The sequence below is a fragment of the Xenopus tropicalis genome, chromosome 7 (genome assembly GCF_000004195.4).
Source record: "Xenopus tropicalis strain Nigerian chromosome 7, UCB_Xtro_10.0, whole genome shotgun sequence".
NCBI classification, from domain to species: domain Eukaryota; kingdom Metazoa; phylum Chordata; class Amphibia; order Anura; family Pipidae; genus Xenopus; species Xenopus tropicalis.
The window spans coordinates 4,467,458-4,488,931 of NC_030683.2; the positions used below are offsets into that span (position 1 = coordinate 4,467,458).

The 21,474-nt window shown below is 45.6% G+C and overlaps 1 protein-coding gene across 1 annotated transcript in view; it reads left to right on the forward strand.

Annotated features, from left to right (window-relative positions):
• The window catches only part of atrnl1 (attractin like 1), a 424,206-nt gene that overhangs the window by 202,111 nt on the left and 200,621 nt on the right, over window positions 1–21,474 (forward strand). The window contains exons 23-25 of the mRNA XM_031905726.1: window positions 374–502; window positions 3,247–3,325; window positions 16,078–16,235. Of these exons, the coding sequence (XP_031761586.1) occupies window positions 374–502; window positions 3,247–3,325; window positions 16,078–16,235 (366 nt within the window). The remainder of the gene's footprint in view (window positions 1–373; window positions 503–3,246; window positions 3,326–16,077; window positions 16,236–21,474) is intronic.

The window sequence follows — 21,474 nt, forward strand, 5'->3', positions numbered from 1 at the left end:
GAGAGATAAGATGGTATAATGGTAGAGAGAGATGGTCCTATAGTAGCAGTGCGGGGATAATAGCCTCTGGGAAGGGACTGGGGCTGTGGGATAGCAGGTATAGTAGGGAGAGATGGTGCCTATAGTAGCAGTGGGGGGATAATAGCCTCTGGGAAGGGACTGGGGCTGTGGGATAGCAGGTATAGTAGGGAGAGATGGTGCCTATAGTAGCAGTGGGGGGATAATAGCCTCTGGGAAGGGACATGGGTTTTATTATCCAATGGAATGGAATCTTTGGTACAGGTCTCTGTTAGAATAAAAAGCTAAGAGGATTGGTCATTCAGTGGAACGTACCATGTTCATTACAATAAAATCATTATTACCTTATAATTAGATGTTCATGGTTATATGTGTTCCTATACTTACAGACAGCCTCCTGATTGACTACCAGTTCACGTTCAGCCTGGTACAAGAAGAGGACAAGTACCACACCGCCATTAATTTCATTGCCAACCCCGAGCAGGTGAGCGACCAATGGGGCAAGTATGGGGCACGGGGGCGGGGAGAATTTCTATTTCCAGCCAGTGGGAGCACGTTATGTTCTGTTTGTGGGTGTGGTCAAAACCGTGATTTTCCACCACATTTGGTGTTGGGAAATGATAGTAGGAAATGGGGACACTCCATTGGTTGCTGAACTACAACTCCCAATATCCTCAGCAGGCCTTCCCCCAACATGGAGGACGTATACCCAGCCTTCTGGTTTGCCTCTACATTAACTTTGAGTATGTTATAGAATGTCCCATTACCAGCAGCTTTGCAATTGGTCTTCATTATTTATTTTTTATAGTTTTTGAATTATTTGCCTGTCTCGTTCCAGCTTTCAAATGGGGGTCACTGACCCCGGCAGCCAAGAACTATTGCTTTTAATATTTATTACTTATATTTCGGTGCAGGCCTTCTACTATTCATATTTCCAAACCACTGCCTGGTTACTAGGGTAGAAAAAGACCCTAGCAACCAGATAGCTGCTCAAATACCTGCTGAACAACAAAGCTTAACCATTAAAAAACCATAAAAAATGAAGACCAATTGCTAATTGTCAATGTCTACAACATATTAAACGATGATATAAAGGGAAACTTCCCCTTTAAATACCCCTGACCGTGACATGGTGCCCTTTTACATGCAGGCAAGTTGTTTGCTGATATGAACGTGGGGTTTAATGATCCCGGCAATATTAGTAGAGCTCGTTAGGTAATTAGTGGCCATGGCAGGATTTGCCGGGGAGTTTTTACAGCAGGACATTATCGATTGTGCATTTCCGCCAAATGTCAGAGCCGTTATCTCTTTACCTGGAAACACTGGCTGGTTACTCGGCTCCAGGTAAAGATGAGTGAATTTGGGGATGATTATTAATTATTATTATTATTTGGGGGGTTTCCACCCTGCGGCCCCCCAGTTGTTATGATATGATATATACATTGCCCCCGGTTGCCCCCCTCCCACTCCCGTTGAACTGCAACTCCCAGCACCCTGTCTGTCTGCCTCTCTCCGACACTGGAGCAACTAAGAACTTCAATTGTTCTGCCGTTTTTTTCCAGGATGTAAAAACTGCAATAAATGATATATCGCTGAATTGCAGAAATATAATAACCTGCATCTGTTTGTGCAAAAACCCGCATTATATTCCAGATGATCGCAGTAAAAGCCGCACTCTTCCCCCGTGCAGGAATAAGTGCAACGCACCCAGACTCCTTAGCATATGCTTTTAGTGCACCAATAGGAAATGGCTTTATATTCCATTATAATCATAAAACCAGAGCCTGCAGGGTAATGTGGATTGTTTCCTAGAAGCTTTGAAAAACACACACAATAAACAGACATAAAATCCCAGTACTTTTCACCCCTGTACCCCCAGGGTAGTGCCTGTACCTCCTGAACTCAGCCTTGTGCCTTTATATGGGGGGCACAGAACCCCTCAGTGACTGCTAATATCCTTATCATTTACAGTAGGGGGTACATTATCCCTTATAATACATGAGTGATACTCAGAGTTCCCTGTATAACTCAGCCTGCAGCCTTGTGCCTTTATATGGGGGGCACAGAACCCCTCAGTGACTGCTAATATCCTTATCATTTACAGTAGGGGGTACATTATCCCTTATAATACATGATTGATACTCAGAGTTCCCTGTATAACTCAGCCTGCAGCCTTGTGCCTTTATATGGGGGGCACAGAACCCCTCAGTGACTGCTAATATCCTTATCATTTACAGTAGGGGGTACATTATCCCTTATAATACACGAGTGATACTCAGAGTTCCCCGTATAACTCAGCCTGCAGCCTTGTGCCTTTATATGGGGGGCACAGAACCCCTCAGTGACTGCTAATATCCTTATCATTTACAGTAGGGGGTACATTATCCCTTATAATACATGAGTGATACTCAGAGTTCCCTGTATAACTCAGCCTGCAGCCTTGTGCCTTTATATGGGCACAGAACCCCTCAGTGACTGCTAATATCCTTATCATTTACAGTAGGGGGTACATTATCCCTTATAATACATGAGTGATACTCAGAGTTCCCTGTATAACTCAGCCTGCAGCCTTGTGCCTTTATATGGGGGGCACAGAACCCCTCAGTGACTGCTAATATCCTTATCATTTACAGTAGGGGGTACATTATCCCTTATAATACATGATTGATACTCAGAGTTCCCTGTATAACTCAGCCTGCAGCCTTGTGCCTTTATATGGGCACAGACCCCCTCAGTGACTGCTAATATCCTTATCATTTACAGTAGGGGGTACATTATCCCTTATAATACATGAGTGATACTCAGAGTTCCCTGTATAACTCAGCCTGCAGCCTTGTGCCTTTATATGGGGGGCACAGAACCCCTCAGTGACTGCTAATATCCTTATCATTTACAGTAGGGGGTACATTATCCCTTATAATACATGAGTGATACTCAGAGTTCCCTGTATAACTCAGCCTGCAGCCTTGTGCCTTTATATGGGCACAGAACCCCTCAGTGACTTCTAATATCCTTATCATTTACAGTAGGGGGCACATTATCCTATGTATCATATTCTGGAACCCTTAATACATCGTTATCTCACTCTGTATATGAATAGAAGCTAGGAATATATATAGGATGTTGCTGCCGCCGCTGCTGCTGTTTGAGTTATATATATACTGACAGTTCTATATAATTACCTGTAATATAACTGTTACTTTCCCTCTCTGTTATTTCTCCCACTAGTCAAATAAGAATTTGGATATTTCAATTAATGCGTCCAACAACTTCAACCTCAACATTACTTGGTCCATCGGCTCGACAGGTGAGTGAACAATTTGTTCCTGACAATGATTTATTTAGCGCTCAGAAATAGCCGGAGTGACGGCCGCGCCACTTACTTACCTACCGGAACTGCACAATGGAAGATTCCACTGCAGACGCAGCTCTCCCCCCATCCAGGAATGGGAGGGTCCCAGTAATTGGATTTCAGTGAATAGCATTGGGTTTGTCAGTAAAGACCCAAATCTGTATAATTTAATATTTTATATTTACGGGAGATGTTAGCAGAATCCCAAGATCTGTTCTGAATAAGGCTCTGTATGCCCTGCATTCCGATATGCGGCGACTGCTGGGGGGGTTTGGTCTGGGGATGCGCCCAATCCACTATTTTAGGGTCCAGCTGAATAAGGCAGCGATACTTGATCCCAGCTAAGATATAATTACCCCTTATTGGGGCAGAACAGCCCTATTGGGTTTATTTAATGGTTAAATGATTCCCTTTTCTCTGTAATAATAAAACAGTACCTGTACTTGATCCCAACTAAGATATAATTACCCCTTATTGGGGCAGAACAGCCCTATTGGGTTTATTTCATGGTTAAATGATTCCCTTTTCTCTGTAATAATAAAACAGTACCTGTACTTGATCCCAACTAAGATATAATTACCCCTTATTGGGGCAGAACAGCCCTATTGGGTTTATTTAATGGTTAAATGATTCCCTTTTCTCTGTAATAATAAAACAGTACCTGTACTTGATCACAACTAAGATATAATTACCCCTTATTGGGGCAGAACAGCCCTATTGGGTTTATTTAATGGTTAAATGATTCCCTTTTCTCTGTAATAATAAAACAGTACCTGTACTTGATCACAACTAAGATATAATTACCCCTTATTGGGGCAGAACAGCCCTATTGGGTTTATTTAATGGTTAAATGATTCCCTTTTCTCTGTAATAATAAAACAGTACCTGTACTTGATCCCAACTAAGATATAATTACCCCTTATTGGGGCAGAACAGCCCTATTGGGTTTATTTAATGGTTAAATGATTCCCTTTTCTCTGTAATAATAAAACAGTACCTGTACTTGATCCCAACTAAGATATAATTACCCCTTATTGGGGCAGAACAGCCCTATTGGGTTTATTTCATGGTTAAATGATTCCCTTTTCTCTGTAATAATAAAACAGTACCTGTACTTGATCCCAACTAAGATATAATTACCCCTTATTGGGGCAGAACAATCCTATTGGGTTTATTTAATGGTTAAATGATTTTTAGTAGACCAAATTACGGAATGCCCCACATCCCAAGCATTCTGGATAACAGGTCCCATACTTTTTCACAGTCGGTTTGTTGTATATTCGCTGTTTCGTGGGTCTTTCAACTTTCTCGCAGTCATGTGACTTTAGGGTGGTGTCGGGTAAAACAGTGGGACATTGGTTTATATCAGAAACCTTTAGCCCCGGGGGAACACAAGGAACGCAGGGGAAGACGATGTCTGGGAAAAGTACAAAACAATAAATAAATAGCGTTTATAAAAAGCGATTGGAGATTTGTTTTGCGATTTGAACAAAATGGAAGTGAGTGAGTGTAACGATTGTATCTGTGTCCCTCGTGCTGTCGGGGATGTTGAACAATACTCAGTCAGTTAGATAAGCGCCAGTGATCAGAGTCTTCTGCTCCTCGGGGGCCGGGAAACTGCGGCTGGAAATGCAAGTTCTACCCCCCTGCAACTCGATAAGGGGGATATTTGTTATTAATCAGCTTTTATTGGCCGAATGTCAAGATCATTAGCCAGATTCAGCCAATCACAGCTCTTTATTATGGGGTTGGGATGAAATCAGCCGAATTTGGGGTCCCTATTTATAAACAACTGTACAAATTATATTCTTTTTGATGGATTTCCGTCATTGTAGGGGGGGGGGGGGGGGAATAATCAGTTTATAAAATGGTTTCTTTTAAAATGGAAGGAAAATTAAATAATGGCCGACATGGGAATAACATCAGAATTCTAAAATTCTATTACTTCTATTACATTGGGGTGTTAGGGGCCCAACCAGGGTTGCCATCTAAGGGCCCCCACCCATGTTGCCAGCAGACGCTTCTCCCTGCCCCCTCCCCCAAAGGCAATGTAACTTCCTCTCCTATTTATATTCCAGTCTCTCATTCAATTTACTACCTGGTTGCCATGCTTCTTTGGACCCTAGCAACCAGATAGCTGCTAAAATTACAAACTGGAGAGCTGGTAAACAAAAAGCTAACTTCAATTTGCCAATTCATAACAACATTTAATTGGTCTTCATTTTTTATTATTTTATTGTTTTTATTATTATTTGCCTTCTTCTGACTCTTTGCAACTTTGAAATGGGGGTCACTGACCCCGGCAGCCAAAAACCTATTGCTCTGTGAGGCTCCAGTTTTATTGTTATTGTTACTTTTTATTACTTATTTTTATATTCAGGTCTTTTTCTATAAATATATCTTTCACTCAAACTACTGCCTGGTTGCTAGGGTAATTTGGATCCTAGCAACCAGATTCCAAACTAGAAAGTTGCTGAACCAAAAAAAAAATTAAAAAAACCATAAATAATAAAAAATGAAGGCCAATTGCAACTTGTCTCAGAATATCACTCTCTACAATGAATGTTATTAATATGTGATTGCATTAACGAATGATCCCTAGATAAAGTGTCTGTTACGTGTCTATCAAAGTGTTTAATCTCACACCAAAAAAGATGTCAAATTTGATGCAAAATGAAAAATCTATTTTTGAAAACAACGTTTGCTTCCCCTTTGGCACAGAATCTGCCTCTCGATTTACATTTATCAAATGGATATTTCCGCTCCGGAATTAATTCCTTCTATGGACTCTGTGCTGGAATCTTCGGTGCTTCCCCCTGCTGCATTCAGGGTCGGACTGGGGGTGCAAAGCCCAAAGGGTCTTCCGCTCCATGTGCCCCGAAACCCCCAAGGTGCCCCCGCCGTGTCCCCTGCACCCTCCACAGGGGCCCCCGCCACTTGCCCAACGTCCTCCCACTTTCAATGCGCCAGGGGAGGGACACCAATGGCTGGGGGAGCACCAGCATGGATTGGGTCTGGGCCACCGGGGCACTGGGAAAAAACTTGGTGTGCCCCCCTGTTGGGCACCGGTGTCCCTCCCGTGGCGCGTTGAAAGTGGGAGGACTTTGGGCAAGTGGCGAGGGCCCCTGTGGAGGGTGCAGGGGACACGGCAGGGGCACCTTGGGGGTAGCGGGGCCCCTGGAGACCCTTCTATGGACTCTTCGACACTTCCCCTTGCTGCATTCAGGGTCGGACTGGGGGTGCAAGCCCAACGCCCCAGGGGCCCCGCAACCCCCAAGGTGCCCCCGCCGTGTTCCCTGCACCCTTAACAGGGGCCCTCGCCACTTACCCAACGTCCTCCCACTTTCAACGCACCAGAGGAGGGACACCGGCGGCCGGGGGAGCGCCGGCATGGATTGGTTCTGGGCCACCGTGTTTTTCCCCAGTGCCCCGATGGCCCAGTCTGCATGTAACGATCATCTATACAAATATCAGAGAAACACTAAAACAATTTGCAGAATTCGCTTTCGCTTTCCCATTCTCGCGGTTATTGCCGCGCCCCCATTAATGCCATTACTCAAAGCTCCGACGATCTCCCGTCTGATTAAAGCTTCATTAACGTGTTAACTTTGCACTTTTTCAATTAAAACGACTTTGGAGGCGAGTGTTTTTTTTGTCGTATTAAACGCGAGGGGCGGAAAAATGACAACGTTATGAAATGCTGCGATTTTAATTAAGATAAACAGACAAAGATTCCGATCCCTTTGTTTCGCTGTTACGACTTCGCATTTAATTAGTAACCTTAACATTGATATCCAACAATAAGGCTCATCTGCTCGCGCTGATAAAGTCTCCGTATCGCTTGCGTTCCGCGGGGACCGCCATTCTCCCCTTTAGCGTTCGATCCCCTTGGGGGGCGCGTTATCTGCCCGCGTCTTCGCCGGAAGGTTTTGGCTTCGGTGACTTTTAAAAGAGACATCCAAAGAGCTCCCTAATCTGGGGGGGTCATTTGTATGAGATGATTTGGTTCATCGGGACAGAAAGATACCTTGTATACAAAGCGGCAATTTAAATATATTTACATACGTTAATGAAGCGGATAAAAAATTAATTTGGCAAAAATAAAAGAATGGGCCAAGGGGGACCCTAGCATCTCGCTGTGAGAGAGAGTTCTCCGTTATAGCAGTGATAGTGAATACACCGACTCTTCAAGATTCCAGAAGAATGAGGGAAATTGACTGGAAAAATATCTGTTTCATAATTACATTAATTAGCATGAAATATCAAAAGGAGAGGAATTATCACATTAAACCCTCTGCTCCTGGCAAGTCAATCAAAGCCTTTCCCTTAGTGTCCTGTTATACTATCAGTATCCTCACTCCCAGTCAGTATAATCCACCCCCCCGACCCGATACTCAATTGGGTTTTTTATGTTCCTACCCAAAAAGCCAAGGTCCCAAGCATTCTGGTAACAGTCACCCTGCTATAGTTCCAGGGGTACCCAGGGCACAAATAAGCACTCACCCCAAATCCCCCCCTAACTGGCCTTCAGGCTGGGCCCCCTTAGCCTATAACAAGGTTACAGATATATAGAAACATTGGGGTAACAGTCACCCCGCTATAGTTCCAGGGGTACCCAGGGCACAAATAAGCACTCACCCCAAATCCCCCCCCTAACTGGCCTTCAGGCTGGGCCCCCTTAGCCCATAACAAGGTTACAGATATATAGAAACATTGGGGTAACAGTCACCCCGCTATAGTTCCAGGGGTACCCAGGGCACAAATAAGCACTCACCCCAAATCCCCCCCTAACTGGCCTTCAGGCTGGGCCCCCTTAGCCCATAACAAGGTTACAGATATATAGAAACATTGGGGTAACAGTCACCCTGCTATAGTTCCAGGGGTACCCAGGGCACAAATAAGCACTCACCCCAAATCCCCCCCTAACTGGCCTTCAGGCTGGGCCCCCTTAGCCCATAACAAGGTTACAGATATATAGAAACATTGGGGTAACAGTCACCCTGCTATAGTTCCAGGGGTACCCAGGGCACAAATAAGCACTCACCCCAAATCCCCCCCTAACTGGCCTTCAGGCTGGGCCCCCTTAGCCCATAACAAGGTTACAGATATATAGAAACATTGGGGTAACAGTCACCCCGCTATAGTTCCAGGGGTACCCAGGGCACAAATAAGCACTCACCCCAAATCCCCCCCTAACTGGCCTTCAGGCTGGGCCCCCTTAGCCCATAACAAGGTTACAGATATATAGAAACATTGGGGTAACAGTCACCCTGCTATAGTTCCAGGGGTACCCAGGGCACAAATAAGCACTCACCCCAAATCCCCCCCTAACTGGCCTTCAGGCTGGGCCCCCTTAGCCCATAACAAGGTTACAGATATATAGAAACATTGGGGTAACAGTCACCCTGCTATAGTTCCAGGGGTACCCAGGGCACAAATAAGCACTCACCCCAAATCCCCCCCTAACTGGCCTTCAGGCTGGGCCCCCTTAGCCCATAACAAGGTTACAGATATATAGAAACATTGGGGTAACAGTCACCCTGCTATAGTTCCAGGGGTACCCAGGGCACAAATAAGCACTCACCCCAAATCCCCCCCTAACTGGCCTTCAGGCTGGGCCCCCTTAGCCCATAACAAGGTTACAGATATATAGAAACATTGGGGTAACAGTCACCCTGCTATAGTTCCAGGGGTACCCAGGGCACAAATAAGCACTCACCCCAAATCCCCCCCTAACTGGCCTTCAGGCTGGGCCCCCTTAGCCCATAACAAGGTTACAGATATATAGAAACATTGGGGTAACAGTCACCCCGCTATAGTTCCAGGGGTACCCAGGGCACAAATAAGCACTCACCCCAAATCCCCCCCTAACTGGCCTTCAGGCTGGGCCCCCTTAGCCCATAACAAGGTTACAGATATATAGAAACATTGGGGTAACAGTCACCCCGCTATAGTTCCAGGGGTACCCAGGGCACAAATAAGCACTCACCCCAAATCCCCCCCTAACTGGCCTTCAGGCTGGGCCCCCTTAGCCCATAACAAGGTTACAGATATATAGAAACATTGGGGTAACAGTCACCCTGCTATAGTTCCAGGGGTACCCAGGGCACAAATAAGCACTCACCCCAAATCCCCCCCTAACTGGCCTTCAGGCTGGGCCCCCTTAGCCCATAACAAGGTTACAGATATATAGAAACAATGGGGTAACAGTCACCCCGCTATAGTTCCAGGGGTACCCAGGGCACAAATAAGCACTCACCCCAAATCCCCCCCTAACTGGCCTTCAGGCTGGGCCCCCTTAGCCCATAACAAGGTTACAGATATATAGAAACAATGGGGTAACAGTCACCCCGCTATAGTTCCATAGCTAGCAGTAGGACAGGCCCGGTGGGTAGCAGGGAGAGGCCGGTGCCGGTGCCGGATGGGGCAGGGAAGCCGCTCAGTAGCTCAGAGACACATAAAGGGTCGGTTATTATTGTGGGGAATGGAATGTGCCAGACGGGCGCAGGGAAAGTCGCTGCTACAGAATGAGCTTCTCGATGACACCAATATAGGAAATGGGCCGTAATATAGAGAGACAGAGAGAGCCGACGTGATCGATGGGGGAAATACACTGAGCGGATGGAGATGAGGGAACTGTAGGAGACGGTTAATAAAGCAAGCGATGCAGTCAGAACACAATGATCCGAAGGTTGAAACTGTACGAAAGGGTCACAAACTCTGAAATAGAACTTGGGTTCCTATTGACCAATTGAGATCTGTCCGTGTATGGGCACTCCCGACGGCTCACCCCAAAATTGGACAGATCTCAATCGGGCAGGTTTATTTTCCCGGCAGATCAGGGGCCACATCAGCTCCTCAGTCCAACAGCCATATACCCGCCATTTTAATTCGGTCGTTTAGCCCAACATCGTCCACCTTCAGGGGGCATAGGGGGGCGCATCACAACATTAAAGGGGTGGTTTAAACTATTGCTCTGTCAGGCTACAATGTTATTGTTACTTTTTATTACTTCTTTTTCTATTCAGCCCCTCCCTTATAAATATATTAGTCTCTCGCTCAAACCACTGCCTGGTTGCTGGGGTAATTGGGACCCTAGCAACTAGATAGCTGCAGAAATTCCAAACTGGAGAGCTGCTGAACAAAAAGCTAAATAATTACAAAAAAAAAAACACAGACAAAAAAAAATGAAGACCAATTGCAAATTGTCTCAAAAGAGCACCATCTGCATGATACTAAATGTTAATGTTAGGGATGCATGGAACCCTAGTTATTGTAGATTGTAAGCTCTTTTGGGCAGGGCTCTCTTCCCCTCCTGTATCGGTTATTGATTGCTTTATATGTTACTCCTTGTAGAGTGTAAGCTCTTTTGGGCAGGGCTCTCTTCCCCTCCTGTATCGGTTATTGATTGCTTTATATGTTACTCCTTGTAGATTGTAAGCTCTTTTGGGCAGGGCTCCCTTCCCCTCCTGTATCGGTTACTGATTGCTTTATATGTTACTCCTTGTAGAGTGTAAGCTCTTTGGGGCAGGGCTCTCTTCCCCTCCTGTATCGGTTACTGATTGCTTTATATGTTACTCCTTGTAGAGTGTAAGCTCTTTTGGGCAGGGCTCTCTTCACCTCTTGTATTGGTTATTGATTGCTTTATATGTTACTCCTTGTAGAGTGTAAGCTCTTTTGGGCAGGGCTCTCTTCCCCTCCTGTATCGGTTACTGATTGCTTTATATGTTACTCCTTGTAGAGTGTAAGCTCTTTTGGGCAGGGCTCTCTTCACCTCTTGTATTGGTTATTGATTGCTTTATATGTTACTCCTTGTAGAGTGTAAGCTCTTTTGGGCAGGGCTCTCTTCACCTCTTGTATTGGTTATTGATTGCTTTATATGTTACTCCTTGTAGAGTGTAAGCTCTTTTGGGCAGGGCTCTCTTCCCCTCCTGTATCGGTTACTGATTGCTTTATATGTTACTCTGTATGCCCAATGTATGAAACCCACTTATTGTACAGCGCTGCGGGATATGTTGGCGCTTTATAAATAAATGTTAATAATAATAATAATACCTCCCATTATGATTCCCAGATCTCCTTGGGCCGGTAGATTGTAAGCTCTTTTGGGCAGGGCTCTCTTCCCCTCTTGTATCGGTTACTGATTGCTTTATATGTTACTCCTTGTAGAGTGTAAGCTCTTTTGGGCAGGGCTCTCTTCCCCTCCTGTATCGGTTACTGATTGCTTTATATGTTACTCCTTGTAGAGTGTAAGCTCTTTTGGGCAGGGCTCTCTTCACCTCTTGTATTGGTTATTGATTGCTTTATATGTTACTCCTTGTAGAGTGTAAGCTCTTTTGGGCAGGGCTCTCTTCACCTCTTGTATTGGTTATTGATTGCTTTATATGTTACTCCTTGTAGAGTGTAAGCTCTTTTGGGCAGGGCCCTCTTCCCCTCCTGTATCGGTTACTGATTGCTTTATATGTTACTCCTTGTAGATTGTAAGCTCTTTTGGGCAGGGCTCTCTTCTCCTCTTGTATCGGTTACTGATTGCTTTATATGTTACTCCTTGTAGAGTGTAAGCTCTTTTGGGCAGGGCTCTCTTCCCCTTCTGTATCAGTTACTGATTGCTTTATATGTTACTCCTTGTAGAGTGTAAGCTCTTTTGGGCAGGGCTCTCTTCCCCTCCTGTATCGGTTACTGATTGCTTTATATGTTACTCTATATGCCCAATGTATGTAACCCACTTATTGTACAGCGCTGCGGGGTATGTTGGCGCTTTATAAATGAATGTTAATAATAATAATGTAATGGTAAACAACCCCTTTAAAGGTTCAAGGCAGGGCAGGCCCTGCCCCCTTACCCCCACAATAATACTCATTGATTACACAGTTTATATATAGCCGACAGTTGCACTTTAATAATCAGTCCTTTGCAGCCATTTTAATTTGTGCCTATTTATTGCCCCCCCCCCCCCCCCCCCCGGCGCGGCTTCCCGAGCTTTAATCAAACAAAACCACCAGACCATTAAATGTCGATCGTAAACGCCACAATGTATTTTTATGCAATGCCCCATTCCCTGCCCGAGACGGCTTTATAGCGTAAGCAAATTCCACTTCCCTTGGTTTAGTTACCCATGAATATTTAGAGACAGAGGGTATAAATTATACCAGTCATTCGCGATGGAGAGGGTGCTAACGGGACGCCTTTACTATAACATTTATATTCGCCTTTATTTATTCTGCGCTTCTTCCCAGAAGCTCCAAGTCCGTCCCACAGTCTTCATAGGCTCCAGCATCTGCCCCACGCTCTGCCCATAGAAACGCACGGAAACTGAATTATTGCAGATTAATTTGTGGCTATAGAGGAAAAAAATGTCAAAATTCCATATTTACAGAATAATAGAATTATTAGGTGAACCGGTTTGCTCATATCGTTATCCTTTAGAACAATCACGAGAGATCAGATTCATTAATATTCCATTCTGAGACAATTTGCAGTTGGTCTTCATTTTTTATTATTTGTAGTATTTTAGTTATTTTACTTTCAGTTCAGGAGCTCTCCAGTTTGGAGTTTCAGCAGTTATTTGGTTGCTAGGGTCCACTTTACGTTAGTAACCAGGGAGAGGTTTGGATAAGAGGTTGGTATATGAATAGGGGAGGGGCTGAAGAGAAAAGAAAGTCAAAAAGTAACAATAAAACTGGAGCCTCACAGAGCAAAAGTTTTTTGGCTGCCGGGTGCAGTGGATGGAAGCTGAATTAAAAAAGATGCTACTAAAAAACATTTATAGAAAAATAATGCCCTGACAGCCCCATTTGAAAGCCAGTTCAGGTTGGAATTGGGGGGGAATGACCATTGAAACTCCTAGATACACCTGGAAGTCCCATTAGAAGGCCAGTTAGGGTGGGAATTTGGGGGGGGGGGTGGGGTGGCCATTTGCACTTCTAGATACACCTGAAAGTCCCGTTAGAAGGCCAGTTAGGGTGAGAATTGGGGGGAATGGCCATTTGCACTCCTAGATACACCTGGAAGTCCCATTAGAAGGCCAGTTAGGGTGAGAATTGGGGGGGAATGACCATTTGCACTCCTAGATACACCTGGAAGTCGCATTAGAAGGCCAGTTAGGATGGGAATTGGGGGGGGATGGCCATTTGCACTTCTAGATACACCTGAAAGTCCTGTTAGAAGGCCAGTTAGGGTGAGAATTGAGGGGAATAGCCATTTGCACTTCTAGATACACCTGAAAGTCCCGTTAGAAGGCCAGTTAGGGTGAGAATTGGGGGGGAATGACCATTTGCACTCCTAGATACACCTGGAAGTTGCATTAGAAGGCCAGTTAGGATGGGAATTGGGGGGGGATGGCCATTTGCACCTTCCTGTTAGAAGGCCAGTTAGGGGATACACCTGAAAGTCGCATTAGAAGGCCAGTTAGGGTGAGAATTGAGGGGAATAGCCATTTGCACTTCTAGATACACCTGAAAGTCCCGTTAGAAGGCCAGTTAGGGTGAGAATTGGGGGGGAATGACCATTTGCACTCCTAGATACACCTGGAAGTCGCATTAGAAGGCCAGTTAGGATGGGAATTGGGGGGGGGGGGGGATGGCCATTTGCACTTCTAGATACACCTGAAAGTCCTGTTAGAAGGCCAGTTAGGGTGAGAATTGAGGGGAATAGCCATTTGCACTCCTAGATACACCTGAAAGTCCCGTTAGAAGGCCAGTTAGGGTGAGAATTGGGGGGAATGGCTATTTGTACTCCTAGATACACCTGAAAATTCAGTTAGAAGGCCAGTTAGGGTGAGAATTGGGGGGAATGTCCATTTGCACTCCTAGATACACCTGAAAGCCCCATTAGAAGGCCAGTTAGGGTGTTAATGGGGGGGAAATGGACACATTTTCACTCCTAGTTTCACCTGAAAGCCCCGTTAGAAGGCCAGTTAGGGTGAAATTTGGGTTTGAATAATTATTTGCTGTCCTAGACATTCTTAGAACTAAGACTAAATGGCTGGTATACTAATATCTGGACCCATTTCCTGACCAAAGTGGGGCCCGACCAAAGGATAGATGAGTAAGAGGCCCAGGACTGGATCTTCAAATGGAACTTGAACAAAAAAAGCTTGATAACCACTACTTTAAAGGCATGTTTGTACCAAGGATGATCTAGAACTTGTGCTGCAAGTGCTCTGGAGCCTGGGTACTTCTATGGGTTGGGGGTCTGGTTATGGGTTTCTGGTCAATACTCTGAGTATGGGCACCACACTTCCCTTCAAATATTATTGCAATGCAGTCTCCACAATGCCACTGATGAGTTCTACTTGACCAACTTGACCATGCCTGAAATTCCACTGCCTCGCTCTGCCCTTGCTTCTGGCTTACTCTGTTTTGTAAACAATGAGTTAATAAGAGTAAGGCCATGTCCTCTAGAGTCTCTGGTTGATCAGTGAGACTATAGATGCTATAAGGTAATATCATTGTTGAGCATCATGGCAGCTCCATCTTCTATCATTCATCTCCTGTTACTCCTTCTTTATACTGTAGTTCATTTATCATCAGTTCCCTAAGTGTCACCTTATGCAAACTGGCAACAGTCATCTTCATTTGTGATTTGAGACATGGCCACCCCACGGTCTCTAACAATAACAGCACTTTGGCCAACAGAGAGAAAGCAGGAACTTGTTTATTTAACGTGTGCTGCTCCCTGATTGCATCCATATTTATAGAGGAGACTATTTGCCTCGGGGTGACATGTTTCGGTGGCGCTCCATCTGACCCTGCTTGATTGCGGCACTTTGTAAAGAACAAGACGCAGCCGAGATGACAGGACCGGTCTGATTGCAGGATGAACCGGCAGAAACCTCCAAACAAAAAAAAACATTCTCCTCCGTTGCTGACTTGTAATCTGCATATATTTTAGGGGCAATTTGTGACAAGCGGGTTAATTTATATCATCTTATCGGCTGTCGGAAAGTTACGCTGTGCTAATTCAGAGTGTGGGGCTTATGGTGACCAGGGCGGGCTGGTTCCAAGGGTACTTGCAAGCACTTGTAATGTCTCCCAGCTTGGGGCTCAACCTATGCCCATAGATGTTCTTGGCCAACTGGTCTTCTAAGAGTATCTGAAAACACTTATGTTGCTGGGAAAGTGGCACCTAAGGTAACACCAAATGTCTCTCAGCTTGGTGCTCAACCCATGCCCATAGACGTTCTTGGGCATGGTGGGCTTTTAAAGGTATGTGAAAGCACTTATGATGCTGGAAAAGCGGCACCTAAGGTAACACCAAATCTAACAACTTGGGGCTCAACCCATGCCCATCGATGTTCTTGGCCATGGTGGGCTTCCAAGTGTATCTGAAAGCACTTATGATGCTGGGAAAGTGGCACCTAAGGTAACACCAAATGTCTCCCAGTTTGGGGCTCAACCCATGCCCATAGACGTTCTTTTGGCTTGTGGGCTTCCATGGGTATGTGAAAGCACTTATGATGCTGGGAAAGTGGCACCCAAGGTGACACCAAATGTCTCCCAGCTTGAGGCTCAACCCATGCCCATAGATGTTCTTGGCTATGGTGGGCTTCCAAGGGTGTCTGAAAGCACTTTTGATGCTGGGAAAGTGTCACCTAAGGTAACAATATATGTCTCCCAGCTTGGGACTCAACCCATGCCCATAGAAGTTCTCTTTTCGAAACATGTTCTGCTGAGTTCTAATAGTGATTTTTCCTCTTCCTATTCCAGCCGGTACCATCTCGGGCGAGGAGGTTCCTCTCGTCTCCAGGGCTCACATCAAGGAATACAGAGACAGCTTCTCCTGTGAAAAGTTCAATTTCAGAAGCAACCCCAACATCACCTTCTATGTCTACGTCAGCAATTTCACCTGGCCCATCAAAATCCAGGTCAGTGCCCAAGTATTTGTTATCCATAAAACTATTGGGGGGTGACTGACCCCCCCTCCCCCTTCCCATTGATGCCCCTATAAAGGTGGCCTTTCATGGACAGGTTCATACATCAGCCTCTCTGGCATTTACCAGTCAGGGCCTAATGGCCACCTCCAGGGGAGTTTGCAGTAAACCATTTTACCAAATCTTAGTTGGTCTTCCCATTGGTTTGATTGGCTGAGTTGGGCCATTGGCTGAACCCCTTTTTATGGTGTGCCATATTTACTGGGAGGCTCTGGATAGCCATCTCTAGGGACATGTAGGTACTGAGGAAACAGAATACAAAGTGCAAAGTTTGTTTGTGACGACCAATCAGCAGGAATCATTTACTATTTGAACTCAAATATTTCATTGGTTGCTATGGGTTACTGCACCTTGGCAAACATGAATTACATGGGGGGATAGAATCTTATACATACAAATGAATTGAGCAACTCTGACAAGCCCAGCCGGGTGTCAAGGCAAACCATCTATAAATGTAATTTTGTTTTTGGGTAAAGTTCCCCTTTAATATCCTCAGGGGTTTGTTTATACAGACATTTCCACTTAACCCTGTGGTTAAGGGCCCGGTACGGAGCACATTACAGGGGCCGGGGGGACCTGGCGGCGTTGCTGGCTGCTCTTTCCCTACACCGTTGCGCCTGTTGATTTAATTCTCTCGCCGCGCTGCTTTAGTTCCTCCGTGTCAGGCACAACATGCGAGTCTGACGCCGCATTATAAATTGCAGCCTGGTGGAAATTGCCACGTTAACTGGCTCTCCTGGAAGCAGGGAAATATTGCGAGTGTCAGATTTTCTTATCGGCGAGAGGGAGGCGGGGGGGGGGGGGGGCTGTTATTCTGTTACTCCGCTCCGCAAACTCCCAGCGACAGAGAACAACTTTACTACTGGAAATCATTCGGGGTCGTTCCAAGTGTGCAGAATGGGCCCCAGCGGCTGCATAAGGGCCGGTCCTAATAAGTGGCCTCCGTGGCAAACAGGGGGAGACCAATGGAGTCCTGTGTGACTGACTGATTAAACTGGAATATATATATCAGTAAATATTGCCCTTTTACATCCTTTCCCTTGAGCCGCCATTTTGTGATGGGCTGTGTGTTCCCTCAGAGATCCCCTGACAGGAAGTAATGCAGCTGTGTGTTCCCTCAGAGATCCCCTGACAGGAAGTAATGCAGCTGTGTGTTCCCTCAGAGATCCCCTGACAGGAAGTAATGCAGCTGTGTGTTCCCTCAGAGATCCCCTGACAGGAAGTAATGCAGCTGTGTGTTCCCTCAGAGATCCCCTGACAGGAAATAATGCGGCTGTGTGTTCCCTCAGAGATCCCCTGACAGGAAGTAATGCAGCTGTGTGCTCCCTCAGAGATACCCTGACAGGAAATAATGCAGCTGTGTGCTCCCTCAGAGATCCCCTGACAGGAAGTAATGCAGCTGTGTGCTCCCTCAGAGATCCCCTGACAGGAAGTAACGCAGCTGTGTGCTCCCTCAGAGATCCCCTGACAGGAAGTAACGCAGCTGTGTGCTCCCTCAGAGATCCCCTGACAGGAAGTAATGCAGCTGTGTGCTCCCTCAGAGATCCCCTGACAGGAAGTAATGCAGCTGTGTGCTCCCTCAGAGATCCCCTGACAGGAAATAATGCAGCTGTGTGTTCCCTCAGAGATCACCTGACAGGAAGTAATGTAGCTGTGCGTTCCCTCAGAGATCCCCTGACAGGAAATAATGCAGCTGTGTGCTCCCTCAGAGATCTCCTGACAGGAAGTAATGCAGCTGTGTGTTCCCTCAGAGATCCCCTGCTAGGAAGTAATGCAGCTGTGTGTTCCCTCAGAGATCCCCTGACAGGAAGTAATGCAGCTGTGTGTTCCCTCAGAGATCCCCTGACAGGAAATAATGCGGCTGTGTGTTCCCTCAGAGATCCCCTGACAGGAAGTAATGCAGCTGTGTGCTCCCTCAGAGATACCCTGACAGGAAATAATGCAGCTGTGTGCTCCTCAGAGATCCCCTGACAGGAAGTAATGCAGCTGTGTGTTCCCTCAGAGATCCCCTGACAGGAAGTAACGCAGCTGTGTGCTCCCTCAGAGATCCCCTGACAGGAAGTAACGCAGCTGTGTGCTCCCTCAGAGATCCCCTGACAGGAAGTAATGCAGCTGTGTGCTCCCTCAGAGATCCCCTGACAGGAAGTAATGCAGCTGTGTGCTCCCTCAGAGATCCCCTGACAGGAAATAATGCAGCTGTGTGTTCCCTCAGAGATCACCTGACAGGAAGTAATGTAGCTGTGCGTTCCCTCAGAGATCCCCTGACAGGAAATAATGCAGCTGTGTGCTCCCTCAGAGATCCCCTGACAGGAAGTAATGCAGCTGTGTGCTCCCTCAGAGATCCCCTGACAGGAAGTAATGCAGCTGTGTGCTCCCTCAGAGATCCCCTTACAGGAAGTGATGCAGCTGTGTGTTCCCTCAGAGATCCCCTGACAGGAAGTAATGCAGCTGTGTGTTCCCTCAGAGATCCCTGACAGGAAGTAATGCAGCTGTGTGCTCCCTCAGAGATCCCCTGACAGGAAATAATGCAGCTGTGTGTTCCCTCAGAGATCCCCTGACAGGAAATAATGCAGCTGTGTGTTCCCTCAGAGATCCCCTGACAGGAAGTAATGCAGCTGTGTGTTCCCTCAGAGATCCCCTGACAGGAAATAATGCAGCTGTGTGTTCCCTCAGCGATCACCTGACAGGAAGTAATGTAGCTGTGCGTTCCCTCAGAGATCCCCTGACAGGAAATAATGCAGCTGTGTGCTCCCTCAGAGATCCCCTGACAGGAAGTAATGTAGCTCTGTGCTCCCTGAGAGATCCCCTGAAGCAGGGTTTTACAAATGAGCTGTTTTATGGGTTAGATTTTTATAGAGACCTACATTGTTCGGGGTATAGTTTGCCTTTAACAGTATCTGAGTAAGGAATGTGCCGCCATGTGTGCTTCCTGTACTTTGGGTGCCCTTGTTAATCAATAAAACGTACTGAGTGGCTAATTGTGAAGCTGAGCTGTTCCCTTGGAAGGCACAGTGCATTACCTATGGGCAGCCCCTGGCAGTAGGATGAGAAATATACATTAGGCTCATTACTGAGAAGTGCATTTAGCTCTTGGCTGCTTAATCACTGCGCCTGGAAGGTTATCGTCTGTGCGTCCCCGGTGCCGCCAAAGGCAGAACGTTCCCCCCCTCTAAAGAGCTTGGAAGAGATCAGCGTCTCTCTCCTTCATTTAAATCATGGTTCCACTGGAACAATTACATTTTAGGATATTATAGGTCGTTATGTGTAATAACAGTGCATATATTGTTTGTTCTGCGTGGTAATTAGCAGATATCCAGAGATATGGCTATTATGTGCCGCCTGGAACGCCGCGCAACGCCAGGCTTCTAATAAAGGTATATACAGGTATTGCACCCCTTATCTGGAAACCCGTTATCCAGAAAATTCCGAATTACGGAAAGGCCATCTCCCATAGACTTAATTTTAATCAAATAATTCACATTTTTAAAAATGATTCCCTTTTGCTCTGTAACAATAAAACAGTACCTGTACTTGATAACAACTAAGATATAATTACCCCTTATTGGGGCAGAACAGCCCTATTGGGTTTATTTAATGGTTAAATGATTCCCTTTTCTCTGTAATAATAAAACAGTACCTGTACTTGATCCCAACTAAGATATAATTACCCCTTATTGAGGGCAGAACAGCCCTATTGGGTTTATTTCATGGTTAAATGATTCCCTTTTCTCTGTAATAATAAAACAGTACCTGTACTTGATCCCAACTAAGATATAATTACCCCTTATTGGGGGCAGAACAGCCCTATTGGGTTTATTTAATGGTTAAATGATTCCCTTTTCTCTGTAATAATAAAACAGTACCTGTACTTGATCCCAACTAAGATATAATTACCCCTTATTGGGGGCAGAACAGCCCTATTGGGTTTATTTAATGGTTAAATGATTCCCTTTTCTCTGTAATAATAAAACAGTACCTGTACTTGATCCCAACTAAGATATAATTACCCCTTATTGGGGCAGAACAGCCCTATTGGGTTTATTTCATGGTTAAATGATTCCCTTTTCTCTGTAATAATAAAACAGTACCTGTACTTGATCCCAACTAAGATATAATTACCCCTTATTGGGGCAGAACAGCCCTATTGGGTTTATTTCATGGTTAAATGATTCCCTTTTCTCTGTAATAATAAAACAGTACCTGTACTTGATCCCAACTAAGATATAATTACCCCTTACTGGAGCCAAAACAAGCCTATTGGGTTTAATTACTGTTTAAATAATTTTATTAGCAGACTTAAGGTAGTAGATCCGATTTACGGAAAGACCCCTAATCTGGAAAACCCCAGGTCCCGAGCATTCTGGATAATGGGTCCCATACCTGTACTAACTTTCCCTTTATGTAGAAGCAATTATGTGAAAGAAAGGTTATGCCAATAGTTACAGTGGCTTGCAAAAGTATTCGGCCCCCTTGAGCTTTCCCACATTTTGTCACATTACAGCCACAAACATGAATCCATTTTATTGGAATTCCACGGGAAAGCCCAATACAAAGTGGGGTACATGGGAAAGACCAATACAAAGTGGGGTACACGTGAGAAGTGGAAGGAAAATCATACATGATTCCAAACATTTTTTACAAATAAATAACTGCAAAGTGGGGTGTGCGTAATTATTCAGCCCCCTGAGTCAATACTCTGTAGAACCCCCTTTTGCTGCAATTCCAGCTGCCAGGCTTTAGGGTATGTCTCTACCCGCTTTGCCCATCTACAGACTGAAATCCTTGCCCATTCTTCTTTGCAAAACAGCTCCAGCTCAGTCAGATTAGATGGTCAGCCTTTGGGAACAGCAGTTTTCAGATCTTGCCACAGATTCTCCATTGGATTTAGATCTGGACTGTGATTGGGCCAGTCTAACACATGGATATGTTTGGGTTTAACCCATTGTTGCCCTGGCTTTATGTTTAGGGTCGTTGTCCTGCTGGAAGGTGAACCTCCGCCCCAGTCTCAAGTCTTTTGCAGACTCCAAGAGGTTTTCTTCCAAGATTGCCCTGTATTTGGCTCCATCCATCTTCCCAACTCTGAGCAGCTTCCCTGTCCCTGCTGAAGAGAAGCCCCCCCAGAGCATGATGCTGCCCCCCCATATGTGACAGTGGGGATGGTGTGTTCAGAGGG